The 15,488-nt window shown below is 27.6% G+C and overlaps 1 protein-coding gene across 8 annotated transcripts in view; it reads right to left on the bottom strand.

Moving 5' to 3' along the window:
• LOC107449700 (uncharacterized) overlaps positions 1–15,488 on the bottom strand; it is a 567,179-nt gene that overhangs the window by 304,825 nt on the left and 246,866 nt on the right. For 3 of the 8 annotated variants that reach the window (XM_071187671.2, XM_043043922.3, XM_021147833.4), the window contains exon 1: positions 10,767–11,537. The exons of 4 other annotated variants lie outside the window; for them this stretch is intronic. In XM_071187671.2, the coding sequence (XP_071043772.1) occupies positions 10,767–11,078 (312 nt within the window). In that variant the 5' untranslated portion in view covers positions 11,079–11,537. Of the gene's footprint in view, positions 1–10,766; positions 11,538–15,488 lie in introns of those variants that run through there. One more of the 8 variants, XM_087155431.1, reaches the window with a different exon arrangement.

The raw sequence follows: 15,488 nt of genomic DNA, 5'->3' as shown, positions 1-15,488 counted from the left end.
CATACAAAAAAATTTATTGCTTTGAAATTACTTTGTTTAATGAAGATAACTCTAAAAAGTTTTCTTATAACTGAGCAAATAATAGAGTTGTGTTCGCACTTTATTTGCTGATAAATAACTTGAGAAAAGATATTTAGTTCAGAAAACATATTTCTATACAAACATTATGACATGGTAACATTTTAGATTATTTAATGAAGACATCTGTCACCCTATGCTTCGACATATTGTTATGACTTGGTTTTTATTATTTTTTAAAAAATTTTTTTTATCGAAAGATATAAGACTTCTGAAAAATACACTTATTTAAGAATTTTGTTTAATGCAGATTACACAAAAAAAGTGTAACACAAAGCAAAAGAATGAGTTGTGTTTTTAATTTATTTAGGAATAAAATAATTTAAGTGACGATGTTTCGTCGCGAAAATATATTGCTATCATGTTCAATCGCATGCTAGCATTTAAGTTTGTTTAATGAAGACTGCTGTAAAGCTATGTTTGAAAAAGCTGTTTCTACTTAGTTTAATAAACTTAATAGAGAACGGTTTTTTTTTCTTATTGAAAAGATACCAAAACTAAAATTTCCTTCAATCATAACAATTTCGTATAATAAAGATAATTCTAATAAGTGAAGCGTAGTAAAAGTGAAAGAAATTAGTTGGAAAACGATGGCTTGTTGAAAAAATATTTTACTTCAAAGCATTATCAAAGGATAACACAAAGTTGTTAACAAAAACAACTGCAAACAAACAGAGAAAATTGCTAACATAAAACATATATGGCTTTAAAAATATCATGGTAATATTCAAGTTCCTTTAATGGTTCCTTTCATGGTAATATTCAAGTTCCTCCTCAAATAAATTTCTTGGACAACATATTTTATTGCGGTACTATGTTGATTGAAAATATTATATAGTAAATGATATTTACCATATGGTATTTAAAATCCACATAAAAGCTTCTTAAATTTAAATCAGTTTTAACATCATAATTATAAAAGTTAATTTTACACTGCGTCATATTAAAATTACTAAAAAGAGGATACTTAATGAAGAAACTATTTTGTTAAAATAGCCGATGGAGTTTTAATTAATTATAAAATAGCTGGTTGGAAAAGAAAGTTTTTTCTTATGAAGATTATTTTTCAGGCTTATTTTTTATTGCTTAGCTTAAGAAATGCAATATCCATTTTTAATATACTTGTAGTGTTTACAATATAAGGCGTTCTTTTATTTTGACATTAGTTTAATCCTTTAATTTTAGCTGAAATCGAATTTCGACAACTTTACAGGTATGCTATGATGTTACCCAAAAAGGATGAAACGTTGACATTTTACACAAAATTGGGTGATAGCAAAAAACTATCTAAAAAGTGTTATACTTTATTTTGTTAAATTTGAAAATTAGTTCAGAAAGAAACTTTTGTTTTAAAACTATATGCATACTTAGATTTGAAATAATATGACGCTTTTGCAATGTAATTATTTTTTAATAAAGACTACTCTAAAGATATCACCCAGCAGCATTAAAGAATTGTCCTTTAATTCCATAAAAAATAAATTTACACAAACAAATAAGTTGAATTAAAATTAATAAAGTTATAAATAATTGTATGTACTTTCATGAAAACTATATACCTTTTAAATAATATCGAATATCAGAGAAAAAGAAAAAATTTTAAAGAGCATTTAAAAGAGTTGTTTTTACTTTGTTAGTTGAGAAACAAGTACTTCATTGTGAAAAAAATGCGTATTTTTAAATAATATAAAAAAGTGATAATTCATTTAGGTAATTATTGCGATAAGACACAGATATTAGGTTTTTAAGAATTGCTTTACTTTTGCTATGTCAAAGTTGGAATATCATCGTACAGACATCAATAAAGTTAGATAATTCTAATATTACTTACAATTGACACAAGAATGATAAATATTTATTTAAATTCCTTTTTGAATAAGAACCGCGAAACAAATAAATTATTTATTAAAGGCAAAAAGATTAAAACTAAGCAAATGAAAACAAAATTAAGTTATATGTTGTTTTAAGTTACAAATTTTAACGACTGAATTAATGGGTTTTGAAAAAGATGATTCTCTTTATCAACTTCGATAAAAAATAAAAAAAATCGTTTGCTATTTTATGGAAAAATTGTAGTTAAAGTACTTTAAAATTACTTCTCCCTGTGAAATCATTAGAAAGCTGTCCAATCAGAGGACAAAAAGTTACCTAGCTATTCGATTAATAATAAAACAAATATTTTATGATTATCACTTTAAATATGCTTTAAAATTTCGCCAACGAGCTTATGATTACGAAAAATTCTAATAAAACTTAAAAATTTTTAAATCAAAATGTCTCAATTTATTACCTGAAACGAAACACTTTCGTTCAGAAGACTTTTTAAGATATAAAAAATAAGAATTAAAAAAACGATTTAAGAAAACAAAATTACACAACGGTGAACAATGCACAAGTGAAAGGATTTCGGTTAACTTAACTATAAAATATAATAAAATATCTGAAATAAGTTTAAAAAAATATACGTATCTTTAATTTATCATTTTTTTATTCTTTTCATGCTAAGAGATATTAATGATTAAATATGCACAAAATTAATTTTTAAATTTTGATGTTTTCGAAGACAAAATCTCTGGAAGAAGCAAATGTCTGTGCTTATAATGAAAAGGAAATTAACATAAGCTCTATTGATGTTAAAGTTGATTCCAGGCTTCTGAGTGCAATATGTAACGTTAGTTTAACTTTAAAACATATAAATAAGATCAGCATAAGTATTCTATAGCCTTAGGTATTTTTTTTAAATTTATAATCAGCAGTACTTAAAAGAAAAACAAATAAACTTTATAAAAAAAAGTTTGAAATTGCTTCAAAGCGCTTCAAAGTTTTAAATTAAACTTGAGTTCAATTGGGCAAGCTGAAAGAAAATAAAAGGGTGATTTAATTTATAGCCCTCAAATCGAAGTAACATAAATTCTGAATCACAGATTTTTAAAAATACATTTTCTTTTTAATTCACAGAAGTCCAGTCATGAAATATCTTGAGGCATAAAATCAAAAACACTAAAATATATCATAGACAAGTAACGCATTAATTTAAACAATATATCTAATTATTTTCAATTAATAATTATTTTTAATATTGTAATGTAATGGTAAAGAGTATAATTATATTTGTGAGATTAGATTTTTTTCGGCTGATGATAATGCTTGAAACTTTGTAGTTTTTGCGCACTAAGATAAAATTTATACAATGTTTTAAATTTATTGTAAAACTAACTAAAAACTACTATTTAGTCAACTTTGAGATTTAAAAAACAATAATTAATTTTCATAAACTCCTATTTTGGATGCGTTTCAAAAATTACTATTGTAGTTTAGTTTTTTAACAAGCACTAATTAATAATTATTTTCGCATGTAAGATAATTATTTTCTATATATTTTATTACTGCAAACTGTTTTTTTTTTTTCAGATGAAGAAAACAAACAGTATTAAATTATTAAGTAAATCACGTAAATATAAATTATTAAAAAATTTTTAATAAAGATTTTTCAACAGTCAAATTATACACAAAATATTACAATTATATGTTAGCAATTATTTAAGTATAACTGTTAACTATTAATCATATAATACCCTAATGTCTATTTAAATCTACCTTAACAAGAAATAGTATGGTTGAATTATTTGCTATGAAGTAAAGTTAGTTTATATTCTAAAAATAATTTCATTTCTGATGATTTTAAGCGATTACGTAGGATTATTATTTCTTTAGTAAATAAAATACTAACAAAGACATAGAAGAAAGTATTTTGGAAAGATATAGCATTAAATAGCAATACTTTCAAACTTTCGTAGTTAAATTTACAAATGTAAAACATAAACGTATCAATTATAATTTAACTTTTCGCTGTTTATTTATTTAGTTTTTATTATTTTTATTTTGTTTAACATGACAGTATATCCAATTCTCTTTGGAATGAAAAGGAAAGTAACTTTATTATCATTCTAGAGAAAATTAAATTCAGATAAAGTTAGGTAGATAATTCCTGAATATTTTTTTAGATAAATTCATTACACTTTGAACTCAGAAAGATAAAATTGGAATATTGATATTAAAGTATTAGGACATTTCTGATCTACATGGTTTCTTTATATTTAACTGTTTTGAAGCAAAAGGTAAAAAACCAAAGAATGAATTAATGTTAATATAAATTTATGTAAAAATTATAAAATAATGTAAAAATAAATTTGAATAAAATTAGGTTGATAATTCACAAATATTTAAATAGATAAACTCATTGTACTTTAAAATAACAAAAGATAAAATTTGAATATTGAAATAAAAGTATTGATATCTAACGTCTAACTCTTTCCGATCTACACAGTTTCTTTATGTGTTTTGAATCATGAGGTGATAAAGAAAAGGATGAATCACATTATTCTGGGAAAAAATAAAATTTGGATAAAGTTAGGTAGGTAATTCACGAATATTTTAATAGATAAACTTATTACGAACCTAACGAAAGATAAAATTTGAATATTGATATAAAAGTATTGAAATCTAACGTCTAACTCTTTCCGATCTACACGATTTCTTAATCTGTTTTGAATCATGAGGTGATAAAGAAAAGGATGAATCACATTATTCTGGGAAAAAATAAATTTGGATAAAGTTAGGTAGGTAATTCACGAATATTTTAATAGATAAACTCATTATACTTTGACCTAACAAAAGATAAAATGGAAATATTGATATAAAAGTATTAGGATATAACACCTAACACTTTCCGATGTACATAGCTTCTTTATTTGTTTTGAAGCATAATTTGAGAAAGCAAAGGATGAATTAACGTTATTCTGGGGAACAATGAATTTGGATAAAGTTAGGTAGGTAATTCACGAATATTTTAATAGATAAACTCATTATACTTTGACCTAACGAAAGATAAAATTGAAATAATGATATAAAAGTATTAGGATATAACACCTAACACTTTTCGATGTACATGGTTTCTTTATCTGTTTTGAAGCATAATTTGAGAAAGTAAAGGATAAATTAGCGTTATTCTGGGAGAAAATAAATTTGAATAAAGTTAGGTAGGTAATTCACGAATATTTTAATAGATAAACTTATTATACTTTGACCTAACAAAAGATAAAATGGAAATATTGATATAAAAGTATTAGGATATAACACCTAACACTTTCCGATGTACATAGCTTCTTTATCTGTTTTGAGGCATAATTTGAGAAAGCAAGGGATGAATTAACGTTATTCTGGGGAACAATGAATTTGGATAAAGTTAGGTAGGTAATTCACGAATATTTTAATAGATAAACTCATTATACTTTGACCTAACGAAAGATAAAATGTAAATATTGATATAAAAGTATGAGGATATAACACCTAACACTTTCCGATGTACATGGTTTCTTATCTGTTTTGAAGCATAATTTGCGAAAGCAAAGGATGAATTAACGTTATTCTGGGGGGGGGGGGGAAATTTGGATAAAGTTAGGTAGGTAATTCAAGAATATTTATTAAATAAATTTATTATACTTAGAACTAACGAAAGATAAAATTGGAATATTGATATAAAAATACTAACACGTAATTCTTTCTGATATACATAGTTCTATTATCTGTTTTGAAGCAAAAGGTAATAAAGCAAAGGATAAATCAATGTCCTTCCGGAGAAAAATAAACTTGGATTAAGTAAAATTTGAACTAGTGAAATAATAAGATTGAAATGCTGTAATGAAATTTCTGAGATTTAATGCATAACAGTTTCTGAACTACGTGGTTTCTTTATATTTTTCTGTTTTCAGTTATTTTCTACGGAATAAAAAAAAAAAAAACATTAATGCCAAAAAAAAAAATTCCAACCAGTATATTTCAGGAGAAGAACATGACTTTACCACCAGAAAGGAAATGTGAATTCACGTTTTCTATCGAAATGAGTTAGCAAAAAAAATCCTAAATTTACGTGCTCAATTTATCAGGTGTTAAGCTTGTTCTGCGTTAAAGGAATAATTGGAAATTCAAACATCCAACGATGGGTGTTCATTAATTTTAGTAACCTCAAGCTAGAATAACCTTCTTTCCCAAATGTTTGAAAAAGAAATCAATCAAAATATTACAGTTGTTAAGATAAAAATTTGTAAGATACAAAGATATAAGAGCGGAATCTATTGACGAATTTTTTTGCACAAGAGCGCAATTAAGAAACTCAAATTAATTTTGAGTTATCAGAAACTTATAAAGTAAAATACTTGTAATTACCAATGATAATATTTAGCTGTAAAAATAAATTTTTTGAGAAGTGTGTTTTTTATTAAAAATAATTAAAAAGTTTGAGTCAAAATAAAAAGATGTCATGATTTTAAATTGTTCCAAGATATTGTTTTTTGGGGGCGTTTTTTTGGTGAAACACTTGATGTCAGCTTAGTGCACTATAATCTAGTGAAAGTAACAAAGTACATTTATAGAAAACATAATAAGGAACAATATCATATAAAAATATCGCCATTGGAAAAAGTGCGGCGTATTTAAGTGCCCTTATCACAATAATTTCTTTCATTTTTTAGTATAATTTATCATTAATGTCTATTCCTATACAATACTATTGCATAGATGTAAAAAAAATTACTTTTTAATAAAATATTTAATATATTTAAGAAAGAGCAGAATGCGTTTCTATCTACTAATTTAAATATAGCAATGTCTGCTTTTTATAAATTTCATGAAATAATTTCTAAAACGTCAAAATGGTAGTTAAGATATCGTTAAAATTTTTGCTACCAAAATGTAATATTTAAAAACTCACAATAAAAACACTTCTAACAGCGCATATAAACGGAATGCGTTATATTTTCGAGGGATTGAAGGTAGTTATGTAACATGAAATTGATGTTTTGAAAAAATTCTGATTTTGGGAGAAATTTTAATAAGTTGGCAGATAAAAATGTAATTATCAACTTGAGTAAAAATTTAATTTCCTAAAAGAAGAAAAACACAGCTTCCAGAAACATTATTTGTTTATTTTTCGTCGAAATATTTCTTTAATTAAAATAATATGAAGGACTTGTTTCAGTGATATTATTGTTTTAGTTAAATAATTAAAGCTGTGGTCATGTAAAATAACTGTTTAAATATGACCAAAAAGAACAATTATGAAGAAAAAATTGTGACTTTCTTTTTAGGCTAAAATATTCACGACTTTTTCATTTCGCCGTATTTGTTCTCCCTGCAATAATGTAAGCAGAAGATTTTTTTTTAAAAAAAAGTAATGCTTTTTGCTTATTAATAAATGAAAGTTAAGGGTTTTAATGATTCTATGGATAAAGCAATGTCTTAGATAGAATCTTAAAGATAAAGAAACAAGAAGAACATATTACCTATTCAAAGTAACAAATAGTTTTTGCGATTTCAAAAGCATTTATCGCATTTTTGTACGCATCGCAAAATTTGAAAACTAAAGTTTTTTTTTAGGAAAAATACAATAAGGAGAATTTTATTAATAATAATATTTCAAAAATTATTTTTAATTTACAAAAACCACATTTAAACTGATACTAATAAATGAGAGTTGAAATTCATCAGAAATCTAGAAATCTAGGTAGTTAATGTTACTTAAATTTTTCACAAAAATGAATCGAAGTAACACCTCAAAAGAAAAATATTAAATGATTAACATAATTAACTGAAACTAAATTTGAATTATTAAATTACAACTTAGTAAGATACTTTTCAGGAAAATTTTTTTTAAGGATTTATCAAAGTACTTTCTAAATATTTAAAACTAGCATTTATAATAATTTTTATCAAATACGGATTTGTAGTTAAAAAAAAAACTTAAATAGATAAAAAATAAAAATTAAGCTACCTTGTTTTTTTTATTTTTATTTTTTATTATTAGTAACATGTATTTTCATTAAGCAAATCGGCAAACAAGAAAACCTATTAGTCTAGAAGATATATTTTGTTAAAACTGTCACAATATGAAGCAATACTATTTTAAAGTTTTAAACTTTATTTTCTCGTGAAGTTGAAAACGTATTTCTCTTCGTTATTCCAAATATGATTATTATAATAATTTGCACTTTAATTTCGCTAATTGTCACTGAAATATGAGATAATTATTTGCCATTTATACTTTCAGTTCAACTTTGATAAAAATTATTCGAACCTATAACAATTTTCACGAAATATGTACTCAAGTAAAGAGTATATATTTTCAACAAGCAATAATATGATTTACGAAAAAATTAAAAAATAATGCTGTAAAAATATTATTATTTTCCCCCTCCCCCAAAAAATAGAACTCCTTCATTCTTAAAAATAGAAAACTTTCACATACAAGTGAAAAAAAGTCAGAATTTCAAATATTTATTAGCATTTGAACTTCATTGAAATTAGCACACCTTCATGCGAAAAAAAAAATTAAACGAAACTCCAGGCTTTGTATTTTGCACAAACGCTTTATTTTATTTTATTTTTAATTCCCTATAATTTTTTGATTCATCTTAGAACTTCTTCCAAGAAACAATAATTTTCAATGATTTGTAAAATGATTGTAAGAAAAATCTGCAGAATCATTGGCTCACAACATGCAGAGTAATTAAGAGAATCATCACACGGAAATAAATATAATTCCTCTCATATTTTGAATAAAACTCATAAGGCTTTTCTACAACTAATCATAAAAAAAATTTAAATTTCATAATATTTAAGCTGTAAAAATTGTCCTAATTTGTGTAAAAAAATCTTGGGAAACATTGAATTTTAACGCAGCGTAACTAAAAGAAATATTCGATTTCCCATAAGAGAATAATAAGATAGCAAGTTTTTTTCTTTATCTTTCATCAAAATTTTCAATTCATTCAAACTTTTTAAAATCATTCCAACAAACAACCGAGAAAAACTTTAAACTTTAATGACATTAAAACTGCAAAAATACGCGTAAATTTTTACTAATACGTATTTCTTTTTTTCCTGCAGAAATCAAGAGAAACATTCGATTAGAATATAAGAAAGTTACGAGGAACGATCGTTACGAAAAGTAATTGCGAGAAACATTTTATTTCGTACAACGGTCAGAAAGCTAGATTTATTTTATCTAACCTCAAAAAAATTGTAAAATCGTCTCAGCAACGAACCAAAGCCAAACTGCGTAAAAACATGAAAACTGGTAAAAATCTAGTTTCACAAAGAAGTTTAAACAAATCAACAGGAAAGATTTATTTTATTTTACATTGAAACATTTAAGCACATGTCTTAGAAAGTTCTCAATTTGAAAACCAGAGATCCTATGTTCTCCCAATAAGTTGATTTAGTAAAAAGGAGTTAAAAGTATCTGCGATGTGTAGTAAGAACCCGTGACTTCGATCTCTGAACATAAACCCTGACGATCGTTAGCGTGAAAGGGGTATTGGGGGACAGGTCGAGCGTAGACCCCCGTAATACGATCAGTTACCAGGATTGATGGTAAAGGGTGCGGGGGATCAATCAGGTGGTAAGAGGGGGGGGGAGTGAATGATCTCGCCAAATGCTAATCAGGTGAATCGGGAAAAGCAGAGAAGAATCGGATTTTTAAACAACTACGCGTTACTTAGCTTGCTTTTTCTGACAATAGTGATGCTGATATATTACCTTCGTAAAGAATTTTAGAAGAAAAAATTGTTAGCTCTGCAATTGGGGGTTTATATTTAAATTGCAAAATATTATGAGCGCTTTAGCCTTTAGGTTGTGTGAATAAGAAATCATTTGCATGACGTTTTTTAGCAACTTACTTTCAATTCAATTCGATGTAATTTTGTGAGTTGGTATTTTCAGAAAGAGAAATATTTGGGCGTAAAAATAATAAAATTACTGTTGAGAAATATTTTAAGGTTAAAATTTTAAAAAAATTTCTTTATTGTTGATTATAAATTATGTGTTTATTTTATTTATTTTTTTAAGAAGTAAATTTACGTTTGTAAATTGCATAAGTTTTTTTTAATTAGTTTAAGTTATTAAATCAAATATAAAGATAAAGAAAAACTGTGATTTTTAAATTATTCGACCTCCTAACACGCTGTAAAATGCTTTAAAAAACTTTTAAGCTGAATTAATCTTAATATCTTAAAAGTTACATACAGAATTTTTGTTTTATTCCATAATATTTAACTTTGGATTAAATCTAGAGATTAATTAAATTGAGAGTTATAATTTGATTTAGGGTTTTGTCTCCTAGCTTGTAATTAAGTTGAATTGCATGGAAATGCAAAAAGCAAAATAAATTTTTTATAGCAAATTAAAATTATTAAATGTAAACTACATCCAGATGAATATCACTCTATTTAAAAGTATCTACTCTATCACTCTATTTAAAAGTTTAAAAAAATCTTGAATGAGAGGAAGGGATTTGCATAGTAAAAAATTGTTTTTTCAGAACAATGCAAAATATGGATATTATTTGCGGCATAAAATGCAAAAGAAATTTAATTTTGAAGATGCATTAATTATTCATAAAGAGGAAAAGCATGCAAAACACAAGTTTTAAGCTTTGTTGTGGAGGCATTTTGAACTTCTTTATTTAGAGTTGAACATAACTTAAAATTTATCAAGGGTATAATTTAAATTGTTTCTGGGAACCTAGGACGGTATCTTTTGATGTCGGATGGGAAAAGTGAGGTTTAGGACTTGAGGTAAGAAGTCTGGTGAAATGAAAGGTAAAAGTAGGGTGTATAAAAAGTTATATTTACCGAATACATGCCGGGAGTGGATCCTCCAAGCATCCCGAGACGGGGCAAGGAATCCACTTTTTTGCTGGCTGGCAAATAGCAGTGTTGGGATCCACAGAAACCGCCACCGCCGCCGGACGAGACGGCGGGGCCGCCGCCGCTGCCGGAGGCCGGGGACGCCGTCGTCAGGGCGCCGGACGGTTCCTCCTCTTTGATAGAGTGAGGGGGCGATGAAGAGTGAGGTGAGAACTGTCGGAATGTCACATGGGGTGATCCCCCCTGTGGGTGGTGATGATGATGTTGCTGATGATGATATTCGAGGCAGGACTGCATCCGACGGCCGATGACACGGCCGTCCGGAAAGTCGTTAACAGTTCGGTTGGCAGTCCGTTAACAAACAACAAACAATATAAGTAAATAGAAATAAAAAGAAAAAATAAAAGCACGTGTCTAGTAAGTGGTCAAGAAAGAATGATATCAGCAAGAGCGAGTCGGCAACGTGGGCCGCAGCGAATGTATTAGAGGAGGCGGCCGGATCGCTGTTGTTGCTGTTATGAGTAACGTGATGTGAAGTGAAAGCGATCGGCACAGCGCTCTCCAAAAGAACGGCCCTCCCGCAAGCATTTCGTACCGAGCGAGTGATTAGAAAGACAGCGTCTGCGCTCTCTCTCCAAAGTCTCCGCCCGCTTGCTTCCGAGCATATTTGAACAGCGCTTCGCACTTCTGTACCACCAGACTCCAATTGGACGCTCAAGATACACACATTCGTCCTCCCCACTGCCGGACACTCACAAGAAAATCGGAGAGTTTTTTTTCTTTCTTACTCGGGAGGGGGAATCATTACTTTTTGAAACTTTCGGAAGGGGGGAAACGCCAATGTTTAGAAAGCAATATAAAGCAATAATCGAATTTGTTTCTGTAACCGATTTAATAAAAATATCTTTTACACAGTTGAAAAAGTTGAGGGGATGTTTTTACTAAGTATCGATTAATCATTGAGTTAAAAATGATGAATGGTTTTATTAAATATTCAAGAAATAAATATAATTATGTATAAAGAATAAAATATAGTAAAAAAAATTTTTTTCTTTGTATTAAAGAAAAGCAATAGTCGTAGTAATGGATAAAAAAATCGGGACAACAGCACAGAGAAAGAAAAAAAGAAAACACATTTAAAATATAAATCTAGTAATTTTCTTTTTGAATTGAATATATAATAATTTTAAACATGGATGAAAATTACAGTTCAAATAAATTTCGAACAAATAGATAAAATAATAACAATTCAAAGTGTAAAAAACATTAGTTTTAAAATTTTCGGTATGATTGATCAATCTTTATTGCATTTTGAAATTAATTTATGTAAAATACGATATGAACTATAAAAAAAAGCTCATTTTTATCGTCTAAATAAAGTTTCTAGGGAAATAATAACGATTCGAGCCACCTGATTAATTATTTATAAATTTACTAAATAGATTTTTCAAAGCTAAATATGCTGTAAAAAAATTGAAAACGGAAATAAAGTTTAAAAATTAAACGCTCTCAGAGGATAAATTTGTTTCAAGAACTTTCTGCGCACTGAAGAACTTTAAACTGTTGAAATTTTTAATATTAATTTAATAGTGGAAACATCAGTTTGTTATATTTTCCGGCAAAAAAATAAAAATTGAAACTATCAAACCGAAATCGTTAAAAGTGCGTAAAATACAATTTTTCTCATCACTTTAAAATATTTAAATATCACAATTTAAAATTTTTTAAATTTATTTATATGATTGAACTTTCTAATTCACATCGATTTTGACTGACTCTTTTGTATCTATTGAACATTTCTTTTCATAAGCTATGAAAACAAGCACTTTCAAAATGGAGATTCTAGAGTTTTTCATTAAATTTAGACGTATATCGATGGCAATAATTACAAATTTAATGATCTTTTTCTTTTTTAATATTTAAAATGAGTAACTACTCTGACAAATTTCGAAGAAAAAAATTTTACAAGAGATAATGCAACTGGCGTAAAAAACTATTAAACAATTATTTTTCAAAGAAAGTTTTATTTATCTATAGATCATTTGATTAATTAATTCTGCTTCAGTTGCATTTTTAAGAGAAACTTATTCAGAATCAATTGTTTAATTACTCAGACTATTAAATTATTCAGCTTTCCCATTTTTTTTCTGTTTTCCAAAAATACAAAAAGAAATAAACTCTCACCTGAACATATTTTTTTACCTAGTCAAAGATACATATTTTATTACATATCTTAGTATACGCAATCGAACTTCTTCATAAACCTTTCCCTTTCAATATAATTAATCCCTTTTAGAAGTGTTCACCTCCCAACACACTAATGGAATTTTATAAGTAGATTTGTCCAAAATTTTGGATCCAATGTTATTCCAATTGCATTGAATCATTTCCCGCAAATGATTTTGACTTATGATATTTAAACTATCTCTGCTTCATTTGTCTATATGATTCACCTCACGCTATGTGTATTTTGCAAAATATGATTCAGTAGTCGAAATTCAGATCTAAAATATTTGTTTTTTAACAACGTGCTAAAAAAATATATATTTTAATCCATTTTTACAATTGGTTACTAATGTTATAGAATTACATGGAGAGTATGGAATGAATTGTGAAACATGGAGTTATAAAAATGAATCGAAACAGTTTTACAAGCAGAAGCTACGTAAATTTTGCTCTGTCACTGAAATAACGTATTTTGAATGATTTTGTTAAATATATATATATATGGCGAAATAATTAAATGATTAAAATTTTTATAGATACTATTATTGCCTACACTTTGATAAAATAGACCCCCTAAAGGAAGGTAAAAAATTTTTAAGTCGAAATTATTCGTATTTGTGTTATATTTGCAAAAAAATGCATTACTGCAGTTTTTCTGACTGAAGTAAAGACAAGTGTTTAAGGTTTACTCGACAAAGCATCACGAGAAGTTATATCACGAATGCAAATAAATATCTACATACACTTATTGTATAGCGTTTCAAAACAATATAATAGCTACATATTTGCTTTCAAGCAAGATACCAACTATACTGTGAAAAATTTCGCAAAATTGAAAAAAAAAATTTGTTAAAATAGCTTTAAAAAAATGATAGTCGAATTTGAAAACCCATGTATTCCAAATTGAAAATGCATGGACCCATTTTTGAGCAAAAAGCAGTCTCAAAGGAGGGAGAAATTTGAGAGAGATGTTCGTTGGTCAACCACAGGATTCGACCCAAGAACCACCGGGATCATAGCAGGATGCTCTGACCACCATAGTTGTACATACCTATCAAAGAAGAGTTAGGAAGCTTTAGATAGTGGCCACCGCAATGATACATCATGACACACATTCCATTGGATTACGAGTTAAGATATGCGAAATAAACAAAAAGTGGAGTTAAAATTACCTATATCTTAACTAAGCTATGGGACCACCCTATTTTCCAAATTGCAAACCTATGTACCACTGACGATATGACAATGCGGCAGCCACTATACAAAGCCTTCTAACTTTCCACGTATTGGGATTCAAATTAAAGTTAATTCATATTATTTTTAAAAAAAAATTATCAACTAATGTTATTGAGTCGTGATGGTTCAGGGGATAGAGCGTTCGCCTTCCAATGAGGTGAACCGGGTTCGACTCCCAGCGATGGCTGATCGATAGAAATTCCGTATCCGGCCTGCACCAACCACAGTGCTGATGTAAAATATCATCAGTGGTAGACGGATCATGGGTTAGAGTCCCCTTGCCAGCAGGGAGGCTTTAGTGGTTTTCTCCACCATGTAATGTAAATGCAGGTTAGTTCCATCAAAAATTCCTAAACGAAGGCAAATTTCTCTCAAAACTTAATTCAGGAGTTCCCTTGTCTTTTGGATTGGGTTCAAAATTACATGGCTACGGAATTGAACATTACTAGTCGTAAACTCAAAAAATTGGATCGGCTGTTCAACGATGGTTATAAAATAAGACTAATTTTATTGTTTTACTGGGATTAGAAATAAATGGGGATAGAAAGAAAAACAATATTTTCGAAATTTACCTATTTATTAAGACGTATTTTAATTAAAAATCTGAAAGATTAATTTTCAAAGTCAATAAGTGAGAAGGTTATAAACATGTTTTAAGAATTAGTGAACTGAAATTTAACAGTTGATAAGACTACTCAAATAAAATTTAAAAACTATATGCGTCGCTTGTCGTGATATCGTGAGTATAGGGGAAAAAATAGATGTAAATGTTTTACGAGTTTTCTGAATTATGATGGCTAGAAAATTGCTAAGTTACTTTTTATACTACTATGAATGCTAGGTGAAAATGAAAATATGCTGCTTCACCAAACTCTTATATGATAGACATTTTCTATATAAGTATTTAAAACTATACTTCAAATTCGAAAGACTCAAAAACTTCTTTAAAACAACACGAGTGTCACGGCTTGAAAATATTTCACAAAATTAAAAAAAAACATATGTGATAATCCTAGGAAGATCAGATTTTTTTCAACGATGACATTTTTACATCAAACAGTTCTTTGATCCTGTTTCCAGATATAAATACCTTTCAAGTTCAAGAACTTCCACTAAATTACAACACAATACACAGAATAATCCTATTGTCTCTCCTGTAAAAAATTCTCGTTTAATTACGGTATAAAATATCGGCACTTTGAGTGCATCATCCGTAAAATTCATTTTATCGCAAAATCTATTTTT

The sequence above is a fragment of the Parasteatoda tepidariorum genome, chromosome 11 (assembly GCF_982258835.1).
Source record: "Parasteatoda tepidariorum strain Cologne lab strain chromosome 11, Ptep-v5.0, whole genome shotgun sequence".
Taxonomy (NCBI): Eukaryota; Metazoa; Arthropoda; class Arachnida; order Araneae; family Theridiidae; genus Parasteatoda; species Parasteatoda tepidariorum.
The sequence above is the reverse complement of the archived record's forward strand: the minus strand, read 5'-3'. Positions and strand labels throughout refer to the sequence as shown.